General features: G+C 41.1%; 1 protein-coding gene across 1 annotated transcript; it reads right to left on the bottom strand.

The window, feature by feature from the left end:
• Window positions 1–212: 212 nt before the first annotated feature.
• On the bottom strand, window positions 213–18,516 carry emilin2a (elastin microfibril interfacer 2a). The gene is made up of 9 exons (XM_039816440.1): window positions 18,233–18,516; window positions 17,466–17,591; window positions 15,612–15,802; window positions 13,496–15,439; window positions 6,624–6,911; window positions 3,793–3,846; window positions 3,276–3,335; window positions 2,992–3,132; window positions 213–2,138 (listed from the first exon to the last, which is right to left on the bottom strand). Exons 1-9 carry the CDS (start codon window positions 18,442–18,444, stop codon window positions 1,804–1,806), a joined length of 3,351 nt encoding a protein of 1,116 aa, XP_039672374.1. The 5' UTR covers window positions 18,445–18,516; the 3' UTR covers window positions 213–1,803.
• Between the last annotated feature and the right edge of the window lie 3,880 nt (window positions 18,517–22,396).

Raw genomic sequence — 22,396 nt, 5'->3', positions numbered from 1 at the left:
TTTTTTTTTTTTTTTTTTTTTGAGATAAAGATGAAATGACTTGAGGAAGTTTTTGAAAGCGCGTTCACTGGCATTATGTGTATTTTTTTGTAGTGTAAAACTGGTAGATTGTGGACACCGGATGGCACTCCAGTGACATGGAAAAAAAATAAATAGTAGTATCTGTGCTATTGAGGATTCAAAATCAGAAGAGAGTTGGACAGAGACTTAACAGCCGAAAACCATTTAATGGAACAAAAAGCACAATTTACGATCATGGCTAGATTGTCACTATTATCGTCATTATTTCGCTGATGTGTTTACGCATTCACTATGTAGCGCATATGTTTTTTGTGATGATTAAGATGTGTGTTTTGCTTTGATTTATTTGCTTGTTTGGTAAAGTCAAATAGATGTATATCTTATGATTAACAAAATGAATTCCATTCTTTCTATGAAAGTAAAGCATCTTGTGTGTGAAGAATCACACTTCGTTCTCTATGATCCTGGGATATGTAGTGTGTGTGTGTGTATATATATGTTTGTTCTGTTGCTGGCAAATGATCTGCTGATCATCACATTCTTCTGTCTTCGATGCCTTTTTCTTTTATTTCTTATAAAGTGTCTGAACTTTTGTGAGACTGTTTGTTTCATTCTGTTTGGAGGTACCGCTTGCTATTTGATTGTGTCTGACCAACAGGAATACCTAGTGTATGCTGTGTTTGATTTGTATGGAAATGTGGTTTAAAGTATGTTTAAAGAACAAAATACATGGTATGAGGAAGAAAAAAGATCCAGGCCTAATGAAGCTAACAAAGTGTGGCTTGTGGTCATATTTGTATTAAATAAAGTTTCTAAGTGAATACATGTATGTGTGCTGCATTTTTCTTGTCTCCAGAGTTAAAGGTCAACCGTAACTACAGGCTAGAGAAGTAACTTTTGCCCTCTTGCTTATTTTTTAAGTTGCAATACATGAACTAGATTATGCAGTTTAAATACCTTGGCTAATTCCACTTTAAAAAAATAATAATCAAATAACAGTTCACTGAATAATTTCAAATAGAAATCAGTATTTTTCTCTTCTTTAAAGGTTAATGGAGTCTGAACGGAAGGCTAAATACACTCTTGCTGGTTCTTACAGTTTTCTGTTGGAATATTTGAAGTCTCAGGAGTGAGGTAAAAGGGAAATTTAGTTTTCATCCACACCCACTTTACGTAATGACCCAAATGGGGGTTTTGCCTTCTAACCTTTTCAGTGCTGTTTCTGAAGCCAGACAAGTTTTTAACATAAAACCTTATTGCAATGCTAAACCTTCATGCTTTTTCCACATCAGTCTCTTCACATGTGTTTATTAATCATCATTCTCTCCTTCTACAGTACACATTACAGAGTAAGATGAAATGAGCTTATACTTTGATTTATCATGGTTCATCGTCTTACCAACAATATCATATTCTGCTGATATGTTGACCATACGGTCTATTGAGTATCTGAGATGGTTTTGTTAAAATAATTACGGGATTTATTTATTTTTTTAATGTTAATTTATAAACACTTATTTACACAAGACATCCACAATAGGTACAAGAAGGCAACTCGATAATCAAATATATTAGAAAGAAATCCTGCTTATTGTATTCAGGTATATTTGGCAAATAGCTTACCACTTGCAATGTCAGGACTTCCTAACTGAATTTATAAGGGAGGATCTTCACACAGTGGCACTGTTTCCAGATCAGTGAAAACTGGTTTCTTCAATTCCTCCAGTCCAACTATCTGGGAACAAACTAGTCCTTGCTCTTACTGGCCCAGCTGAGCTCCAGCTATCTTTTGGCCTGTGGTGCGTACAGGAAGATGGCGCCGTAGGTGGAGAGGATCTCCCTGGCCCCGGTGGTGGCCAGCTGGCCTCCGGTCCTCACCAGGCCCACGCGGTCTCCTTTCCTCAGGGGCACGATCAGACTGAAGGACACCGAGCCTCCGCAGCCGCAGTTCGCAGCAGCCGAGCCCCCGTGTTGGCCAGCCACAGGCCCCACTGAGCTCTGCAGCCTCTGGATGCTGCGGTTAGACACGGACAGGACGGCCTCCACGCGGTCACCCTGCTTTGGAGTCAGCAGCCCTGAAATCAGGTATCGTCCATCCAGAGGTACAGTGAAGATCCCTGTGGAGATGAGAAAGGGAAAGAGGTAGTTTGGGTAGAGTCAGATGTTATCAATCAACAGAGTTTAATGTATACAAATGTGATCAGTGAATAGAGTCTGATATTTACTAAAGTGATCCATGAATAGTGTGCCGTTTACTAATGTTTGTTGCTCCGACTGAGGGACCTGTTCATCATTGCCAAAATGAATAACTGAATTAGGTTGAAGATTAGTTTCACACTTTTTAAAATATTTCTTGAAACAATAGTCAGGTTCCCATTTGAACATTGAAACAGTCTTTGCTTTGTGTAATCGTTCCTCCTGTTCATACTGGCCATTAAGAGACCACATGTTGATGCCCTGCGAATGGAAGAGATGGGAGACAAAATCCACAGTCCTCATTCTGTACAAAAATGTATTCAAAAGTTTATCTGAAGCTCTTATGATTAGTCAAGCAGATGTCTTCCAAAGTTATTTTGAAAGATAGCCACTCGTTTTTTATTAACTGAGACTGCTGAAGCCTCATATTGTTCTATTTTTTTAATGATACGGTAAAATATTCTCTGTAGAACGGTTACTCGAAAGAACCGATCCATATTTAGTGTGCGGTACTACATGAAGAAAAGAGAGAAATTCAACTCAATCTGGAAAAGAACAGCTGTCTAACAATTAGTTTAGACCCATGTGAGAAACGGGGCCCTGATGACCAAAGAAACCACACGTGGAAGACACAAAGCAATAAACCTGGTGTTATATGTAACTTAAATGTTTGTTCTGTATGACTGACATGAAATGTAGCCAACACGTCCATGTACAGTATCATAGTGACACTGCAACAAATATTAAACTGTTGTTGTTGTTGTTGTGGTGTACCTGTGTGGGGATTGTAGTGTCCTCCGTCATTGACTAGAACTCTGTTGAAGCGGATGAAGCCAAAGTCTCCAGAGAGCGGCTGCTGTGTGAGGCCAGCAGAGAAGGAGAAGGGATCTGCGAAGGCGCTGTTGTCGGCTGAAACTGGAACGAAAAACATGCGCGTACTGGAAGTCAACCAGTGGCTCATTTTGAAGATGCATCACGTTTCACACTTTATATGCTTTGAGATTACTTTAGCTTCTTCGCAAATCTTCATATTTATTTTTCTTTATCGATGCAGTTACCTGGAGCTTCAACTGGAGCGTGATGCATCGGGTTCCAGGGTATCTTTGCTGCTATGGGAACTACAAGGTACAAATAGAAAGGGATAATTGTATATTACTGTAATTCCTACAGACATGTAAAAAAAGACAGGGTTGACACCTTTATTTTATAGATGTTATATCCTATATATATATATATATATATATATATATATATATACTGTATATGCTTGTTTTTTGGGTTGGTAAGTAGCTAAAAAGAAATAGATCTTTGTTTCAGTGAATGTAGCCATTATCTACTTAAGTAATTTTCACAGGGTAAAACCTTCTGGTAAGTGCCTGCAGACGAGCTAAAATCCTTTCATAGTCCACCCACACCTCTTTAAACTTAACACATCCAGTTCCCTCTACCTCACACCCTCAGGCAACAAATTATTCACAGCTTTTCCCCCCTAAAACAAATCAGACACTGATGTAGCTGAATGGCAAAGCCTGCAGATGCCATGTATCGTAACTTGATATTGAACTGCTACAATACCTTGGTGGCTGGTTGATATAGGCTTGAAAAACACAGGCTGCAGAGGAGGATAACCTGCAAAAGAAACAGATGACAACACATCATGTTTTATCATCATCTGAATAGAAATACTCCTGCCAGAGGCAGTTGTTTGGTTTTCCATCTGAACATTATGGCAAATCATTATGGCATTATGTGGGATAGTTTCCCAGAGAAGGTATACAATTAAAAGTTTGCAAGGTTGCAATCTAGACTTCATCATTTTGGTTTTACAAGTGCCTTTTTGTATGAGTTGATGTTTTTTTAGCTTTTTCCTGATAACAGGATCTATAAGCAGAGTGAGGCATTAACGGTTTCCTCAGGGTCTTGAAATGGATTCAAACCACAGATATTTATGCTGTTTTAGTTCTAAATAAGACCAACAACCATAGAACAGAAATAAACCAATCACAAGGATTCACAGCCCTGTAAAGAAAAGATGATTCACCTTCAACGGTGAAGATTAATTAAAAACTCGTACGACTCTATTCCAAAGCCTGAAGATTTGCATGCATTTTTGATTCTCAGGTTAGGATTCTTGACTAACTTCAAAACTGTTCTCTATTCCTTGACTGCCAAAACTTGCCATGCGGGGGCTAAAACAAAGCCTTTGTTTTTGTTGTTTAATATTTCCCCTACTGAATATGCAGTCCAGTTAATTCCATCCAGAACTGGCTCTGTGACTATCTGTTGTCTCTTCCGTCTAATCTGAGTTGGCCCAAAAAACCAAAGTACATGGATAATTAAACCTTTGTTATGGGTTCCATGTGTACAAATGGCTAAAAAGGAGACAGACCTCAGGCTCAATTCCAAATTCTGTCATTGCTGGTGCAGTTAAGATGAGTATATCTGATGTGACTGTGAATTGACAGCACTGTTGAAAAGAGGAGCATACATACAGTATATTATGTCACACATGTGGTAATACTGGCTCAGCCTAGTTCTCCATGATGTCAGAATTATGACACAGTGTCATACAATGTCCTTCTTGTCATGGCAGGGATGAAAGCATTCATTTATACAGATAGACTGTGCATCAGAATCTGGATTAATGCTTTCAATAACAGCCTGGGGAACAAAACATTAGGCTAAGCATGGGGGGTGGTAGGGTGTACCTCTGTAGCTTGTGTTTATGTTTTTAAAATGCTGAGGGGCAACCCCACTTGTGAGAGGTGTGGGACGGCTCCAGCGACGCTGTTTCATATGCTTTGGGCTTGCCCCACCCTTCTCGCTTTCTGGCAAGCAATATTTGGTTCCCTAAGTGAAGCGTATGGTATCACTATGGATGTGCATCCCATGGTTGCCTTGTTTGGTGTTAATGCAAATTGGCCATCCAATATTCACAGTGTGGTTGCTTTCACAACACTTCTGGCGCACCGCCTCATTCTTTTAAACTGGAAGGGGTCTAGACCTCCTTGTCACGCTAGATGGCTGAGAGATGTATTGTCTCACTTAAAATTGGTCAAAATAAAGTACACTCTGCATGGAAGCAAGTCCAAGCTTTATGAGGTATGGGGTCCTTTTTTACGTTACTTTGATAACTTGAAGGATATAAAAGACTGGGATGACCAAACTTAGAAAATAGGTGACACCTCTGGATCAGTACGGTCTTCTCTATCTGTGACAGGATGATGACTTTAGATGTAGCTCTTCTTGTTTACTTTTTTATTTATTCATTTTATATATATATATATATTTTATTTTATTTTTTTTTTTATTTTATTTTTTTTTTTTTATTCCCTTTTCTTTTTTGGATAATGTGTACTATATAATGTTTGTCTATTTCTATAATGATTTTAAAATGATTTTATCCCTTTTTGTAACCACAAGAGGATGTTAGGGTGCGTGGGTTGTGGTTTGGGGTGGGATCTGTTTTTGTTGTGTAACGTCAGTTAAATACCAATAAACAGAACTTTAAAAAAAATCAAAATAAAAAATATGCTGAGGGGCAGTAATGCAGTTTTGTAGACGAAAGGTAACATTGATCTGACAATCAGAACAGATGTTCGAGAACAACCTGGAATAGCTTTCTAAGTATGGGGAGTTTTCTTTGTTTCTTGTGTGTGCACGAGGGTCGTATTTACTAAGGGAATATTTGATTTAGTGAAAATGCCACAAGTCCTTTTAATGACATTGTAAAAGGACATATAGGCTAAGCCTGTTGGTAATTATTATTAATATGTGTTGGGTATTTTAAATGGTGTAATTTATTTATTTTGTTACCCCCTTATTCCCTGTACTTCTTCTCTGTACATACCATTATTTTACATACCCATAGCATTACCAAATCAGGTTTTGAGTAGGGCTGCACAATTAATCGCAATTGTATCGAAATCGCAATATGGACTACTGCAATATCCAAATCGCAGGGGCGCGCAATATTTGTTACTGGCAAAATATGTGTCAAACCATTCTGAATTAAGTATTGTGGTGCTACAGAGATAGCAGACTAAAGAAAAAAATCTTTGTTTGGTACAGATCCTCGCAAAAATCACACTATAATCATTTTAATTTCTTTTAATGTTAATAATTTTCAATGAAAATGAGACTAATGATACAGAACCGATCATTCCCTCCAATATTGTGAATCATATCGCAATCGCAATATCAGTCAAAACAATCGCAATTAGATATTTTCCTCATATCGTGCAGCCCTAGTTTTGAGCCATGAATTCATGTGGTCTTGAGTGGAACTAGAATGAGACTCCATGTGGTTTTTGAGTGTTCACACAGATCACAATCACTTCACATCACAAAAACTTCCAAATTAGAGCTGCAGAGTGAAGATGATCATCACCATTAGCGCTACTCACCTGGCGCTCCAGCAAATCCTTTGACAGGCATGCTGGACGAGTCTTCAGACCCTCTCCGCACAGTCACCCTGCGGCTGTACCCTGGAGGTCCTGCCTCACCCGTTTCCACCACCGGCCTTTTGGGAACCAAGGGAACAGTGGGGTGGCCTGGTTGGCGGGGTCTGGACGGCTGCCTGGGGTTGGATGGCGGCGGTGGGATTATGAGAGGGATGTGGATTTGTTGGATTCTGCTACTGGGCTGAGTCAAATCTGGCACAATAGCAGGCCTCTCTGGTCTTAATGTCATTCCTTAGAAAGAAAAAGACAGACAATGGGAATATCGTAAATATATCAAATTATGGTTCACTTTCTAACCATATGATAGGCATTACCATCTGATCACAACAACTGAAAGTTATGGAAGAGGCTGTAATTGCAAAGGCACAAGCCTTCAATTTACTTTTTTGTTTTTAAATCCCACTTCCTCTCCCATTCAGACCACATCCCTCCCTTCTCTTGTGAATTCTCCCCTTAACGACTTGAATTATGATGACAAGCGAAAATTAGACCTGGCTTTCGCTGCTCCTCTGAGCTATTCTTTCAACCGGTACCATTATTACCCCTCATAAAAGCAAAGCGGGCGGTCAGCGTGAGTTTTAGGCAACAAGAACCATCTGAACGGAAACCAGTTGGCCCCCTGAGGGCGCAGACATCACCTGGACCTCTGAGGTGAGCTGGAGACGCTGTGAGAGTGTCCTGAAGACAAATAAGAATAATTACAGTACCTGCTTTGTGTCAGCCCCGTCTCACAGCCAGGTGTCAGACAGATTGTGTCAAGCCGTATTTAAGATTCAGTGAAGGGGGTTCTACGTTAAATGGCTTGTTTAATGCTTCATGTGTCTGTAGTGCTGTTTAAACTTTGTGGGTGAGGTTGGAGTATGCAACAGGATTACTGTAATGTCATTTAGCCAAGAACACTTACTTCAAGGAAATGACCACTTATTCCAAATGATTATATACACTTAGATTTTATGGAAAAGGCACTGATCTTTAGGGAAGCACTTAAACAATACAAACAACAAAGATTTTACAGGGAGAACAAACCTCTACTACAATACAACATTTTGAGATGTAAACTGACATAATTGTTACATCTAAAAGTATTTACACATGATACAGCCTTCCATGACCGCCCCTCCCCCCCCCACCCTCAGCCAAGGAGGACACGGAGGATTAAAAAAACATGACAGACTCTTCAGAAGAGGTAATTCTCTTCACTCGAGTTTCTGCACGGGAAAGTCACCGGACGACACAATTTTCTGAACACAGCCATACTGAGAAATATGGAGGGGGAGGGGGGTAGATATGACACATGCCTTTGGTGTGAGAGATCTGGGTTCAACTGCCACTGCGATACATCAACCAATGTGTCCCTGGGCAAGACACTTAACCGCTAGTTGCTCCAGAGGCGTGCGACCTCTGACATATATATAGCAATTGTAAGTCGCTTTGGATAAAAGCGTTAGCTAGATGACATGTAATGTAAATCCAGAGAGAGTTGTGTGGAGCTGATTAATTAGCTTTGTAGCAACTCATTTGGCAATGGCTTCAATGTAACGGACATTCATTAATATCAAAAAGTTACGCACTAAAGCTTTAAAGGCGAACTATGCAGGAATTCCCGCTTACTGTTTGTAAACACAACGTTCAAAGTACTGTATCCGAGGTCATGAATGAACGTTGACGCTCAAACCCACAGGGTACCATTTAATTACTTTTTAGCATCTTGAAACTGAAATAAGGATTTAAGTTCATCCGCAGCCAACAACATAACGATGTATCAAAAGTCGACTGTATATTTAGTCTCGTACTGAGGCAAAGTAATCAATCCAAGTACCTGAGAGCAATGGTATTACATTAGAGTCTGCCTGTTACTCTGGATTGTGAAAGCCACTTTGTTCTTATCAAATAAAACATCATCAACCATCAATAAAACTCTTCCTTCTTACTGCAAGTGATACCACAAGCTACTCAGAAACCACATGTATAATCAAAAACAAATTAAAACCAGCAATCATGTTGTACTGAGATAATCAGAAATCTCCCTCATTTCCTCTCTGTGCCTCCTTCAGGACGTCGGTTGCCTGAGTGCATATTTCCCATGAGCTCTCAGCCTGTGTCTCACTAAGGGGGCAACCACAAAGTCGAAAAAACACACAGACAGGCGCATACACACACACACACACACACACACACACACACACACACACACACACACACACACACACACACACACACACACCAGTGCTGGTGCAACCAAGAGCTTCACCAAAACCAGATGTTTATTGCTCACAAGCAGATTGAGAAACTGCAGGGGGAGGGATGCTGTAGTCACTTCCACAGATTCGGGTGACAGTGCGTGAGTGTCTGAAAGCGTTGAGGAATATTGCAGCAGACAAGCTGATCATGCGATGGAAAATTGTGTCAGGGGGCACAGAGCAGGGTGTGGTTGTTACACATACAATAATGCATCCCTCACACTCCGACCATCCTTTTTTTCTGTTCTTGCTATGCACATGGACACAATTTCATCCTCCACCCCCTTTCCTCCAGTGATATTAATGATGGGAGATTCAAATTGTGCACTGCATGGCAGGCCTCAGGGACTCCCATTGTGTATCTGGGTCCATTCTCCTCTGAAGACTTCCAGATGGGCTCACGGGTCAGAGATGGAAACACCTCACCTAGTGAGGAGGCTTCAGAGCAGAAAAAAATTCTGGTGCTGACTAAATATATACAGTGTGTTTGTGGTGGTGTCAAGTTCAATTTTCCATTCTTTCCCAGCAGACACCCTTTAACTTCAAAAAAGCCTTTGATATTTTGTTTTTCTTTTTTCCCTCATCACAGTAGACAGTTAATCTTACTGCTATATAAAGTCAGAATGATCAATTGCAAAGCATTGATCCATGAAATCAAAGCCTTCATTTTATCCCTGCTTTAATACAACCAGCACAGGACGGTTGATTAGTCGCTGTCTGATTAAGGAACAGCATGCTCAAGCTCTTTTAAAACAGAATTTCCCATACATTTCCTGGTAACTTCTATTAAACAGTCTGCACCCTTCTGGACATTAAAGCTTAAACGCACCTAACTTCAAAGTCACTTTGATACATCTGTGTTATACTTTAAAATGATGCAACAGAGTCACTGCTGCTTAACTACAACTACTTATCGGAAAGAAAACAGCCAGAAACACACACACACACACACACACACACACACACACACACACACACACACACACACACACACACACACACACACACACACACAGGCTGTAGCAACAGACCACTGCAGCAGCAGCTGCTGCTGTGGGTGAAGCAGTGCCAACATTTTAAAACTGAAGTCACACAATTCCATTCAGCAGTCACGTTGTGAGGGCAAAGCTATTCCAGTTAATCTTTCAGTTATGCTATTACAACACCTCATCTGTTCACAGCCTCCTCAGGGCCTTCATATGACCGAGTAGAATATGAGCTCAAATGCAGAGAGGAAACATTTCAGTAAGCTCTCAACCACCACCACACCCACAGTGCTGGGATTTTTTATGGATTTAAAAAAAAAACATCTTCATTTAGACTATTTCTCTCCTTCCCAAACGTAAGGAAAACATTAAATCCTCATGCTACCTCATTCACACAGTCCAACTCCCTCTCCCGTGGGATTTAAGATACAGACCATGAGCACAAAAAGAGAGAATATCATATTTGCCCTTAAAAGAAAAGATCAACATTTTGGGAAAATGTACTTTCTTGCCACTCTCATGTCTGTACAATAAATATGAAGCTATAACAACAGCCCGCTAACTTCGCTTAGCACAAAGACTGTAAAAGGGAGGAAACAGCTAGCCTGGCTCTGGTCCAAAGGCAGTCTCACTTTGCCAAACCCTCCTCCAAAGCGCGCTGAAGGAGGGTCTGGCTACTCCACACAGCATTCGGGGATGGGAGGAAAATGTGCTCTGGTTTAATGGCATTTCTTTAAACCAATCGGAATCGTCCGATTGCTAACCTCCGCACAGAGCCGCTGCAAAATAGCTCCGCGAGAGAAAACTCAGATTGGACAGATAGTCTAGCTAGCTGTCTCAATTTACCCTGCAGAGTTCTGAGGAGCAGTCAACAATAGTCCTCATAAATCCACCGAATTTAAAATTCCAACACAAAGAAAGCGGAAGGAAACGGAAAATACATCCATCCGGTGGAATTTCCTGTAGCACCTGAGCAATCCCGGAAGTGGAACGTGAAGGATATAGACTAGCCCAAAGGTAACCAAAAAATGGTTAAATCCGTACAAAAACCAAAGCGTAAAAACGACAATTTGCTGAGGGTTATGTGACAGACTGGTTGCCTGACAAAAAAAAACAACACATTCGTTAGTGAGCTTTAGAGGTGCATGTAGCAGGATTTGATTTCTTTTGGAGAGAGCCAGGCTAGTAGTTTCTCTCTGTTTCCAGCCTAAATTTGCCAGCTCCTGGCAGTAGCTTCAAACTTAGCAAACAGAAATGTGAGTGGTATCAATCTCTTAATTTAACTTCCAGCAAGAAAGCGAATAAGCGTATTTCCAATAACGTTAAACTTTGAATATGCTCACTCATATGAATGAACACTAGAAACTGATTTTCCGATTAGGATATTTCAACAACTAATTAAGTAAGAACCCTGACAATCATGTTTCACAGTCATGCTGCAGTAGGCACAATTCTGTCTAATTTAATGCTGGGCAGAGGTGCAATGTTAAGGGCACAGTAAGGAAATCAAATATCACAGTTTGGAAATATCTGCCCATATTTGGCAAAGAGTGAAATGGAATACAAAATGCCTTCACGCTCTGTCTCTCTACACCACAACCATTAATCCATCTGCCCTTCTTTTTTCCTCAGGTCCCCATTTTGGATGATGGTTTCAGAAAGGGAGGCATTGGTGATGGGGCCCCAGTCATGACATCACAGCTGAGGGTAGTCGAAGCATCTGGTCCTGGGTGTGGAGCCATGCTACTCCCCTCTCCATCAAGACTGGCTCCAGCAGTGAGTCAGGGCCCTTAATGAGGACCAGACTTCACACATCAGACTGAGGTCACCCTACAGGAATCTCTGGAGGTTGGTATGTGTTCATTTATAAAGGGAAAGAGAGGGGGAGAGATATGTATTGTGTATGAGCCTGTGTGTGTGTGTGTGTGTGTGTGTGTGTGTGTGTGTGTGTGTGTGTGTGTGTGTGTGTGTGTGTGTGTGTGTGTGTGTGTGTGTGTGTTTGTGTAATTGTGTACTGAGAGACTGGGAACTGAGATCCAGTTAGGTGGTATGTGTAAAAAAGCTATGTCATCATGGTGCAAGAAAGAAGACCTTACAGCTCAACATGTTCATAAAGGGAGTGGGTGGACCAGCCTGTTTTGGTGTTCTGACATTTGGGAGAAATGATGCACAAAACAGTGCGAGTAAATCATCAGAGTAGTTATAAGGGGCTGACCTCGGCATGTCAAACTTTAATTCCTTTTATAAAAACTGGGGAATTCCTAGGACAACATGAAATTGAGTCACAGGAAGTTTCCAATGTGGGCCTCTGCCTCTTGGTTCTGGGACATATTGAATGACATATTCAAGGCAAGCACGAGAGGCCCAGTGAACCCGTGTCCCCCCTCTCTGGGAAATACCCTGTGGCCATTCATGGGATCTGAGTCTTCCCTCCAAGCCTCCATGTAAGCCAAGCAAGCATAATGCATTATATGGAGGATTATCTTCAGGAAAAGTTTGTGTTTACACAGATGTTAATCACACTTGATAAACTCATATGGTGGAAGTTGGAGATGAAGTTGCAAAGGAGTTTTGTGTATTTAGTAATTTCAGTGCCTGACTGCGCTAATGGGAGAATCCATAGAATTTTGAGTGGTGAAATTGTGCCTTAATCTATATCTAATTACAGCCATACGGTAGGCCTACATTTTTTCGGTCACGCTGAAAAGTATAAGGTAAAATAATAAATATGCTGGGAGTTAAATGAAATTCAAATGAAGTTAAAGCCAGCAGCACCCGGTTAGCTTAGAATAAGACTTAAAACGGGGGGAAAGAGCTACATGTAGCATGTCTCTCTCCAAAAGTCCTTTCAAAAAGTCAAGCACATAACCCCTGTAAAACCACAACTTGATATTTTTACACTTCATTTTTTGGACAGATTAAACAAAAACATACAGATTTAGACATAACATGTTAATTAGTGGCATGCTGTTAGGCAGATTTTGTTACCAATGGACAGGCTAGTTGTTTTCACCTGTTTCCACTCTTTATACCAAGCTAGAGTAACTGGGTGCGTATTGAGCATAGGCTACTCTTCTAATTGCAACATACTGTACATGCAGTGCACTCCTTTTTCATTGTGGTGTACTTAAGCAGTGCACTGCATACAGGTCACATGCTGTCCTTTGCTGCCACAGCACTGCTGCTTTACTTTTATAAGCCCCACATCCATCTTAGCATCCACCTGTAGGCTCTGAGTCTACATTACCCTAAATTGGAAGTTAGTGCCGTCATCCCCAACTCCCTGCTGTGCTGAGCTGGCTGCTTCCTTTTGGGGAGTGACAAGGTCAGAGCCAAACACCAATGCTGTACATATTCAGCATTCACGTAATAATTCATTATGTTGCTGTCTAACTGATGTTCTGAGTATTGGTTTCAAATTCTGGGATCTGCTCATTCAATAAATATTGATACATATGACCAAACGATGACTTGGTTTTTGTCAGTGAAAGCCAAAGAGGCCCTTTGATCATTCCTGTCATTTCCTTCTGAAGACATTACCACAGATAGCCAATGAAGTCATCAAACCATCACCAAACCACCAACTCACCTGGCTCTTTGGCGGTGACGTCTTTCAATACGTGTTTGGCCATCGCAGACAGCTGTGCATGGAACCTCTGCAAGGAATTCTGCAGTGCAGTGATGTCTGCGCCGTGGTTTCCACAGGTGACGTTCATCCTGTACACACAGTCCCGCAGACCACCAACATGTCTGTCAAGTCCATCTTTCAGCTCCCTGATATTAGCCGAAACCCCATCTAGCCTTCCACACACCTTTTCAAGTCTGGTCACACGTCCATTCACAGCAGAGATGCCATCAGAAACACCCTGTGTATTCTGTCTACATTGACTCAGTTCAGATGACACCTGCCTACTGAGCGTATCAAGTCTGTTGCCCAGCTCCTCCACCTGACGCCTGGTGTCATCTGCCTGGCTACTGAGTACTGCTGGACTCCCAGTGCCATTCTGCTTTGCATGGCAGCATGTCGAGTTTATTCGGAGCATATCCTGGTTGTATTTGCTTATGGAGTCACTTAACCCGGTAACAGCACCAGCCAGACCAAGCACATTATCTTGGAGATTAATCAATCCCTTCTTGAAGTCCTCCATCGTCTTGACACGTCCCTCATTTGCGACTGACTCCCTTCCAACGATGTCCTCCAGTTGCCTGAGCTTGTCCGTGTTGGCCCTGACATCTGTGTGAAGAACGTCCAAGTCATTCCTATATCGACTCAGGTCCTTCAAAATGTTTTCTAGACCTTTAGGTGTGGGTGATGAACTCACTGCACCTACACTAATTCCTGAGCCTGAACATCCTGCAGAGCACAACTCTCCAACAGCATTTACCTTATCATCCAAGCCTTGTAGGAGGAACTTATTGTTGTTGACTTCTGTCCGGATGGCATCCATGGAGTCACTGGACATCCCAGGGAAGGAGTTATTGCTCATTTCCACCAGCATGTTTGTTAACTGGTCGTCCATGCCGCTCAGACGCTCCTCCAGAAGCTGCCGGAGTTCTGCCACTTTGTCGGAAATCGTACGGGTCAGCTTCTCTTCAATATAGAAACAGTGAGTCTCTGCATTTTGCTCTGTGATATTAATGCGTGCTTCCAGCTCTTCCACCATTAGATTGAAATCATTGTCTTCCTGAGGTGCAGACAGGTGCGCTAGCTCGTTGTCAATGCGGACATTCAGGATGCGGTGAGCCTCTGCAATACGGTCAATCTCACGCCAGAGGTCTTTGTGGTCACTCCGATCCTCTTCCACTTTAAATGGATCTGTCTGCCTTTGAGTTCGTACAGGTCCATCTGCAGCAGCCATGTCCAGACGTAGTGCTCGGATCTCCTTTCTCAGATCAGCTTCTTTGGTATCTACCAGCTTGGTCAGACTAGCCAAACCTTGATCACGGTTGTCTTCACAGGTCTTGATTTTGTCATTACATGAGCTTTGCAGCTTGGCCATCTGTTCCTCCACATTCTGGTCTAGCTCCTTCTTCATCTTCTCAATTTTTCCATCAACGTAGGTCTGTATAACATCAAACTCTGCTATGGCTGGAGTCTGAGATTGAGAGGCATCCATCAGGACACGGATCTGCCCCTCATGACTTGTCATGGTTCCTTTAAGGTCTTCCAGAGCTTCACCGTTGCTTTTCAGTTCATTGTTGATATCGTCCAACCGGATCACTATTTTTTCTATAGCGTTGTCTCCAGCCATCCCACCTTTAGTAGCCTGATGACCATCCAGCACTGCCGCGCTCTCCTCTGTGCCTACAACTGTAGCACTGTCTGGCGGATGCATGTTGTTAAGAAGTGTCACCAGTATCTTCTTTGTGTCTTCCTGCAGCTCTGTGCGGAGGTTGGCCGTTAACCCTGTCAAAGCAGACTGGAGATCAAGGACTGTCTGAGACAGACGCTGAACTTCACCTTCCAGAAGACGCACCTTATCTGTCCCACCATGCCTTGTCTCATGGTGCCCTGTCTCTCTCCGCTCTGGCCCTATGATCAGAAAATACATTTTTTAGATTATTATCATTTAGATTATCTCCTCCTTTAAGCAGAATGCCACTAAGGTATCTTAAGTTAGCGGTACTTAATTTTGAAATACATTGATATTTAGCAGACATTGAAGAAAAAAACACTTAATGTAGAACATAAAATGGTGTCTTACTCTGTGTGTGTCTGGTTGTATATCCAGGATTTGGTGGGAGGAAAGGCTGTGTTCCCTGAACGGTTTGTCGGTTTAGGGGTGGTTTTACGTCTTTACAGTCCAGACCTTGGTAACCAGGACAGCATCTCCACTCCAACTCTGTGACTGTTTTGAAGGCAATCTTGTACGTGGGACGAAACCGATTTTGGTATCTGTAAAACAGGGCAGAGAAGGGTTTTTCAAAATCTCAAACCAACAGGAATATAAAATTGGGAACACTGCACTTTTTTCCATATCAAACCCAGACCATTTTTTGAAATGTTATTCCTGTATTTTTGCTTGTCTACACTTCTCCAATCACCAAAACGTCTGCTTTTGGGAAAATTTTTGAGCGTCTCTACTGTTCCCCATTAAATAAACATTTCAACTTTCTAGCCAATGCAAGCAGTTTCCAAAGAAACAATAGATGACATCACTTCCCTGGAGGCAGGGGTCATTTCATGCAGAACATCTGGAAAGTTGATAACTGAAACAATCATCTTTGCACATTTCCCCAACTGACACCCTCAATGATAACACTTTTCTAGCTTGACAAATGAAACTGAAAACCTTAACATGATGGCTGTAATCAACTAGTTGTGCTTAAATATCATCCTCATATGAGATAAAGCCAGTGCATTATGTCATAACTAAAATGGAAAAACTTGAGGTGTCTCTTCTCACTGCCTGCTCTTCTTGCTTTACTCAGAAATTTGGAAATGTGCTCCTGTGACCTTAGCATTGTCTGTTTCCAGGGATCTTTTCCACAATAGAGTGGCTCTTGTGGATGTGTTTGTGTAAGTCGATCACAAGGCTCAACCACAGATACCATGTGTTGTTTCACAATGATTCACAAAGCAAAAATATTGAATTGCAACACATGTTCCAGTACAGAATTAATAACAACTGTTGCTCATGCACTTACTGGTGTAGATACTTCCATTTACAACAATCAATTAATCCATTAGAGGAACAGATTGCTTTTTCTTTTATCTCAGTTACTAAGTTCTAAGTTATCACGTTACGATTTTCCGATAATAAATCTCATGCCCTGTTCACAGCTGTTTATCCGCAGGGATGGTCTTTCAGCCCAAGTGAAAGCAGAATACAACTTGGATGAGGTTCCTTTTGATGTGGTTTCCAAATGAATTGATAGCGATGTCTATTATTTTTACATGTTGATAAAGGCTGCAACAGGACATTGAGTTATATTATATTGACGACCACCTGCTAATGGCATAGCAACAGCTGTGAAGCATCTGTAAGTGTATTATAACATATTACACATAGTAAATCAAAAAGGTAAAAGGGAACTCTGGTCTGAACTAAAAAAAAATATTCAGAACTAAAGCCAATGTCTAACTTTTTCATTTATTGTGACCATTCCAATTATGATCTTGGAAGGTCAGCAGTCTCCTAGCTTACTCCGATAACTATGTAGTATGTACAGTATGTAACTCTTGACCCAATCCTCTAAGAGAAATGGTATCTGTCCCAGGTGTGTGCTGATTTTCATCCAATTTTAGACATTGTTTACAGTTCATTAGTGTAATTTTCATTTACTTTTTTTGAGGATACTGTAGGATGTAAGGTAGCCTAAATGTCATACATATCAGAGGAGCTAATTAAGCTAAATGACTATGCATTTGGCTTTGGTCAATACTAAACAAAAAAAACATGGATAACAGTGCTCATGTCTGCCAATGGAGTTTCTTCAGCCACTGTGAATATCTCTCCCTCCAGGTCTGGAGAAACATTTTGTATTAGAACTCCAGTCCATCTCAGACATTGAAACATGCACCCTCGCCCCCTTCCCCTCGCCCCTCGGGTGCTCACGTCACTTGTTGCTGGCAGTCAGTCTGGTAAGCTGGGCAGGGGGCCACTACGGGCTCCTGGAAGCTCTCCACACTCCCCTGCACGGCGCAGCTAACGTTCCTGCGCACCACATAGGCACACCAGTTCCTGAGGAGAGAGGCAGTAATAAACAAGAGCTTCAAAAGATGGCCACTAGCCTATCCAAAGAACTATGAGCAACATTTTAAATGAAAAATGTGCACAAAAAAAATTATATAATTAGTTAAGGAGTTTTAGTTTTTAGTGATTTTGGATCACAATTCAGTCCTTATAAGGACGCTTTACTGAGCTTTCCCTAAAGGTTGCGTCATTTCAGTGAGATTTTTCTAAATTTTTAGCCCATTTTGGTTTATCTGGAAAGAGCTGCAAACGAAGTAGGCTAATGGTCTCTTGTAGATGAGAGATAGGAGTAATCACTGACATTCCATCGTTTATCTGGATGTTATCACCTTTTGGCGACACTGGCAAACTCGAGCCAAATTTAGCCACAGGCTGATAAAAGCACAGTGAATGTTAACAGGCTACATAAATGACCAGAAGAGTCTAAACCTCTGAGGTCATTCCGAATAATGAGAAGTTTGGACTTTATCGCGTTTTTATTGGCAACTGCGCAAATAAAAGCGCACATATTTTACATTCAGGAAAAGTTGGATTAAAGAAACGCCCGTGTTGAACTGGCTATTATGACTTTAACAAAAACCGAGAAGTTCAAATGTTTGGCCACATAAGTATAAAACCCCATTTCTTACCTGTTTCTGTGTCTGTGTACCACTCCAGTGTATGCAGACCCTTGGAACAAGTCATAAGAGGAGGGAGACCCGTAAGTGAACTGAAAGTTCAAAAACAGTGTGAAAACTGTCCACCGCCAGTCCATCTCTCCACTCCTGTAATTCATACTTAACAAACGCCTTAAAATAAATATCCCTAACATAGAAAAAGAGGGCCACTCTGTTATTATCATGCGCGACGTTCCCAAACACCACAGTCACATTGCTCCAGTGACTGATTAAACTCCAAGTTGGGGGAAGTCCACATTCACTGAAACTTCCTTGGAATGACGTTTGGGGCCAACACCCTCCTCCCAAAAATTCACCAGGAAAAAACTGGGCCCAGCCTTTAAAAAAGTTTTAAGCTCAAAAGGTGTTTGCTGTGTGGTAGCACTAATGTTTTCCTTTAATAAGGTATTTTTCTTTTTAAGTCATTCATTAATGTAGATGATGCTGCCATCAGAAAGGATTTGGGAAGTTGATTACATCTTTGTTTGCCATCAGCCAAATAATTCACACCTCATTGATGAACATAACAGGATAATGTCTTGTAACCTCCAGAGTTGAAAGAGCTGTGTGTAGTGGTTGTGTTGATGATATTCATGGACAGGGATAACAGTAGCAATTTACATTATGTCTGCTCTGTTGCAAAATGGGGATATGGGGGTTCTTTTCTGCACTGAGAAAATTCTGAGCAATTTGCCTAGCAACATCTTAATGTGGAGGGAGACAGAAAGTAGCACATTAGTTACACAAGAGCTTCAATTCACAGCAATTGAGGCAGGAATTCATTGTCTGAGCTTTAGCAATGCATGAAAGTGTGAGAATGAGATTTCCCGTGGTGCTGTGAATTTGTTTTGTGTGAGATGGCCTTAAGCAGTTTCCCCCAGTTTCCCAGGGTGCTATCGTTAAGCACACTGTATGACTTTTCCCCGATCAGATAGACAATGTCAGTTAACAAATGATATAAATATGGGGAGGAAAGAATGACAAAGAGGGAGACAGAAGGAGAGACATACCCAAGGGAGATTGATACTTAAATAAAGACGGGGGAGAATTCAAGTAGATGTGGTATAATGAGGGAGGAAGAGATGTACTGTATGAACACACATGTGGACCCTCCTCTGAAAGAACCTTTCACAATTGAACAAGCTTTTTTTAAACTGCTGTAAGTCCAGAGATAACCCTTCTTAAAATAAGACTGCAGTGTGCAGGCCTAGTGAGAGATGCTGTTAATGGATATCCATTTAAATGATGTTTGCAGGGATTTAATTTTCAAATGTTTTGTCATCATGAGCATCAGATAAACTTGACACATCATTAATACAATCCATACCTCCACCCACAGGCTCCTTTAATGAGATTATTGACAATTTCAATCATTTCCTTTTGTTCATTTCCTCTCACTTTATTATATTTACAGATAATTCTAATCTATTAACCCTTGTTATTTGGCAAACCTCGACCTCTACCTCAGGCTATTCAGGCAGGATAAAACAGGTTGTTAGTGGGGTTCATGGGAGTCAGATTTGTGACCGTATATAGCGGTTTGTTTGGTCACCAGAAGAGGGCAGCACAGCAGCAGTAAAGCAAGCAAAAACTCCTTCTTGTAGTCATGGCAATTCCTTTCCAAAAGTGTTGTGAGTTATAAAATGACATTTCATTACTGAGGCAGTATACACGCCTGACTTTTTCCAGCTCCATCACCATGCCATGTTCTCCTCGTCAATATGTTCTGCTATGTCAATTATATGTGTTATGCACTCTGAATTTACCATCCCTTATTATTACTGTACATTTTATTTGAATCATGTTATCTCTCCTACTAAATCATCATCAACCATACTCATTTCTGTCTCTGGTTATTTGTCACTGATACCATAACACTTAATATTTAGAGATTATAGTCACAAGGTGATCATTCAGTCTCACCAGTATGAAAATCACAAAATAAAAGCTACATGGTCTGTTTTCCCTGCTCTAATTGCAGCTGGATTAAAGCCCTCACTCTTAGTATAGTCAATTACTTCATACATGCCCTGACATTCATGCAGAATGGAAGTAAGATGAATCATGACTGAAGGAAAATTCCCTGCCATATCTTTCAGTTTAACATTTTAAAAAAAACTATGATTTTGGCCATAAATCCAGGGGACGTTTCCTCATTTCACCTCTCTCAGATCGATTTCTTTTTTTACTTTGCGGAAGTTGGAGGACTGATTGAAATTGGAATAGCCTGCATTGAAATAGGGTGGGTCCATTGCAGCATACAATGCATTTGTCAGAAATGCACTTTGCAAGGCCACCCCTCACCTAGACTTTTAAATCCTTTAAATCCAATGTGCTCCCACTGAAGCAGTGACCTATATCTCTTTAAACGTATAATAATTGTGTGGGTGCACCTTGGGGGGGAACACAAAGCAGTTTTTTCTTTGAAAAAAGCCATTTCATACATATGTCCTGGTACACTGTTTCGTATCATGTGGATCAAATTAAACCCAGCTATGACCTACAAGCATAGTGGCTTCCTTGCAGTACACATGCCCTTGTAAACTTGCAACAAGCCTGGCTTTTTGCATCTCCCAGGGAGAGTGAGAATTGCTGCAGAGATCGCTTTCATTTGGCAAGCAACAGCTATGCGCCACGCTCATTACACCATGATACCGCTGCACTTACACTGGGTGACTCAGTAGGGGAACCAAGACATGCACACACTGCCCACACAGGTAGTTTTCAAAGTAGGGTGACGGGGTTGCCTAAGGGTGGGACCGTTACTTCAGTTTAACTTTTCCCTCCTTTAGCGTTAAGCACTGAAACTGAGAGTATAAGACATGGTGTTTTGATCACACATCCCACCTTATTCACTTGTTGCAAGACATTTTGAGCTGAAGTGAATTTAATAATGTTCTTCTTCTGAAGTCCTGTGCCTAAATTATAGTCAGATTTAGCATCCCTGTGCATCACTCCTCATGTGAAGATGCTGGATAATTTGTCCCTTTTAGATACATACCATACTATATGAACATACACACATTTCATAGCACAATGAAGCAGCTAAAGACTCCTTGGTCTCATTTCATGCTGTTACACCCACTCTCAGAGGCTTTTTGAATATGTGTTAGGTATAAGAAAAGCAGAAATAATGATACCTCAGAGAATCTTGTCTTCCACCATTATTTTAGATTTATCCCTCTTGTCTCCTCGACCCACTGCTCCCTTCTCGTTCATTTGCTTCCCTCTTGAAAAAGACTAAGTTGTATCACTGTCGCTTTATAATAGTTGACTGATCAAAAATAGCACCCTAATAAGTCGACCTTTCAAATATGAGTGACACTTGCTTAGTCAGATTTATCTTTTTAGTCATTAATTTCTGATTGCAGGTTTTATTTTTTATTTTTGCTGAGGAAAAAGCACAACAGGTATGATTCAAGACACTATCATGATCAGAACATAAGATTATGGGAAAGTTCAGACAAATGTCATGGTCAGAGACGGATGGGTAGATAGACTTGGAGACAAATGAGGAGATACAGTTGCCTGTTGTGGATAACGCGCCCACCCTCACAGTAACAAAGTCTCCCCCCTGAGTCCCTCACACATGCACAAACACATGGGCCTTTTGCATGCAGACACACACAGCAGATTAGGAAAGCTGATTTATTGGTTGTAAAATGTTAATATAGCTATAAGCCGTGCTCATGAATTGTTAATTAAAGCCGTGACAGACTCGTCACCTAAAATGTTAATGAGGGGAAATTTGCATCGAGGCTGAGAGGTCTCTGTGAGCCACTGAGCAAATACAACAGATGAGCTGAATCCACAAGACCCCCACACGCTATAATAAGAAACGCTGAGGGCACCTGAGATGGGTCGCCCACATTCGGACATAACGTAATTAAATTAATGAATGGCGTGCGTGAATTAACCATTGTGATAGTGAAAGGGAGTGATGAATATAATCCATTTTTACCCTCAGCCAGTCTATATCTGTACTGTGTCTTCAAACGGATTCATCAATGGTGGGAAAAGTATTCTTATCTTTAGATCTTGGATAAGATAAGATATAACTTAGAAGGTTTATGATGATAGTACATGATAAGAATTCTTAAATTATTCTTAATTAAGCCACTGTCCAACACTAAGAGA

This window comes from Perca fluviatilis, chromosome 11 (genome assembly GCF_010015445.1).
Source record: "Perca fluviatilis chromosome 11, GENO_Pfluv_1.0, whole genome shotgun sequence".
In the NCBI taxonomy this organism is placed as follows: domain Eukaryota; kingdom Metazoa; phylum Chordata; class Actinopteri; order Perciformes; family Percidae; genus Perca; species Perca fluviatilis.
Note: the sequence above shows the minus strand (reverse complement) of the source record. Positions and strands in the feature narration are given on the sequence as shown.

Excerpts from the sequence above, each read along its gene's own strand:
- emilin2a (XM_039816440.1), bottom strand. The coding sequence starts at position 18,444 with ATGATAATAACAGAGTGGCCCTCTTTTTCTATGTTAGGGATATTTATT. Across the intron at positions 15,803-17,465 it reads GACTGCCAGCAACAAGTGAC|ATACCAAAATCGGTTTCGTC; the intron begins GTGAGCACCCGA and ends CCTGTTTTACAG. Across the intron at positions 3,336-3,792 it reads TATATCAACCAGCCACCAAG|TTCCCATAGCAGCAAAGATA; the intron begins GTATTGTAGCAG and ends TGTACCTTGTAG.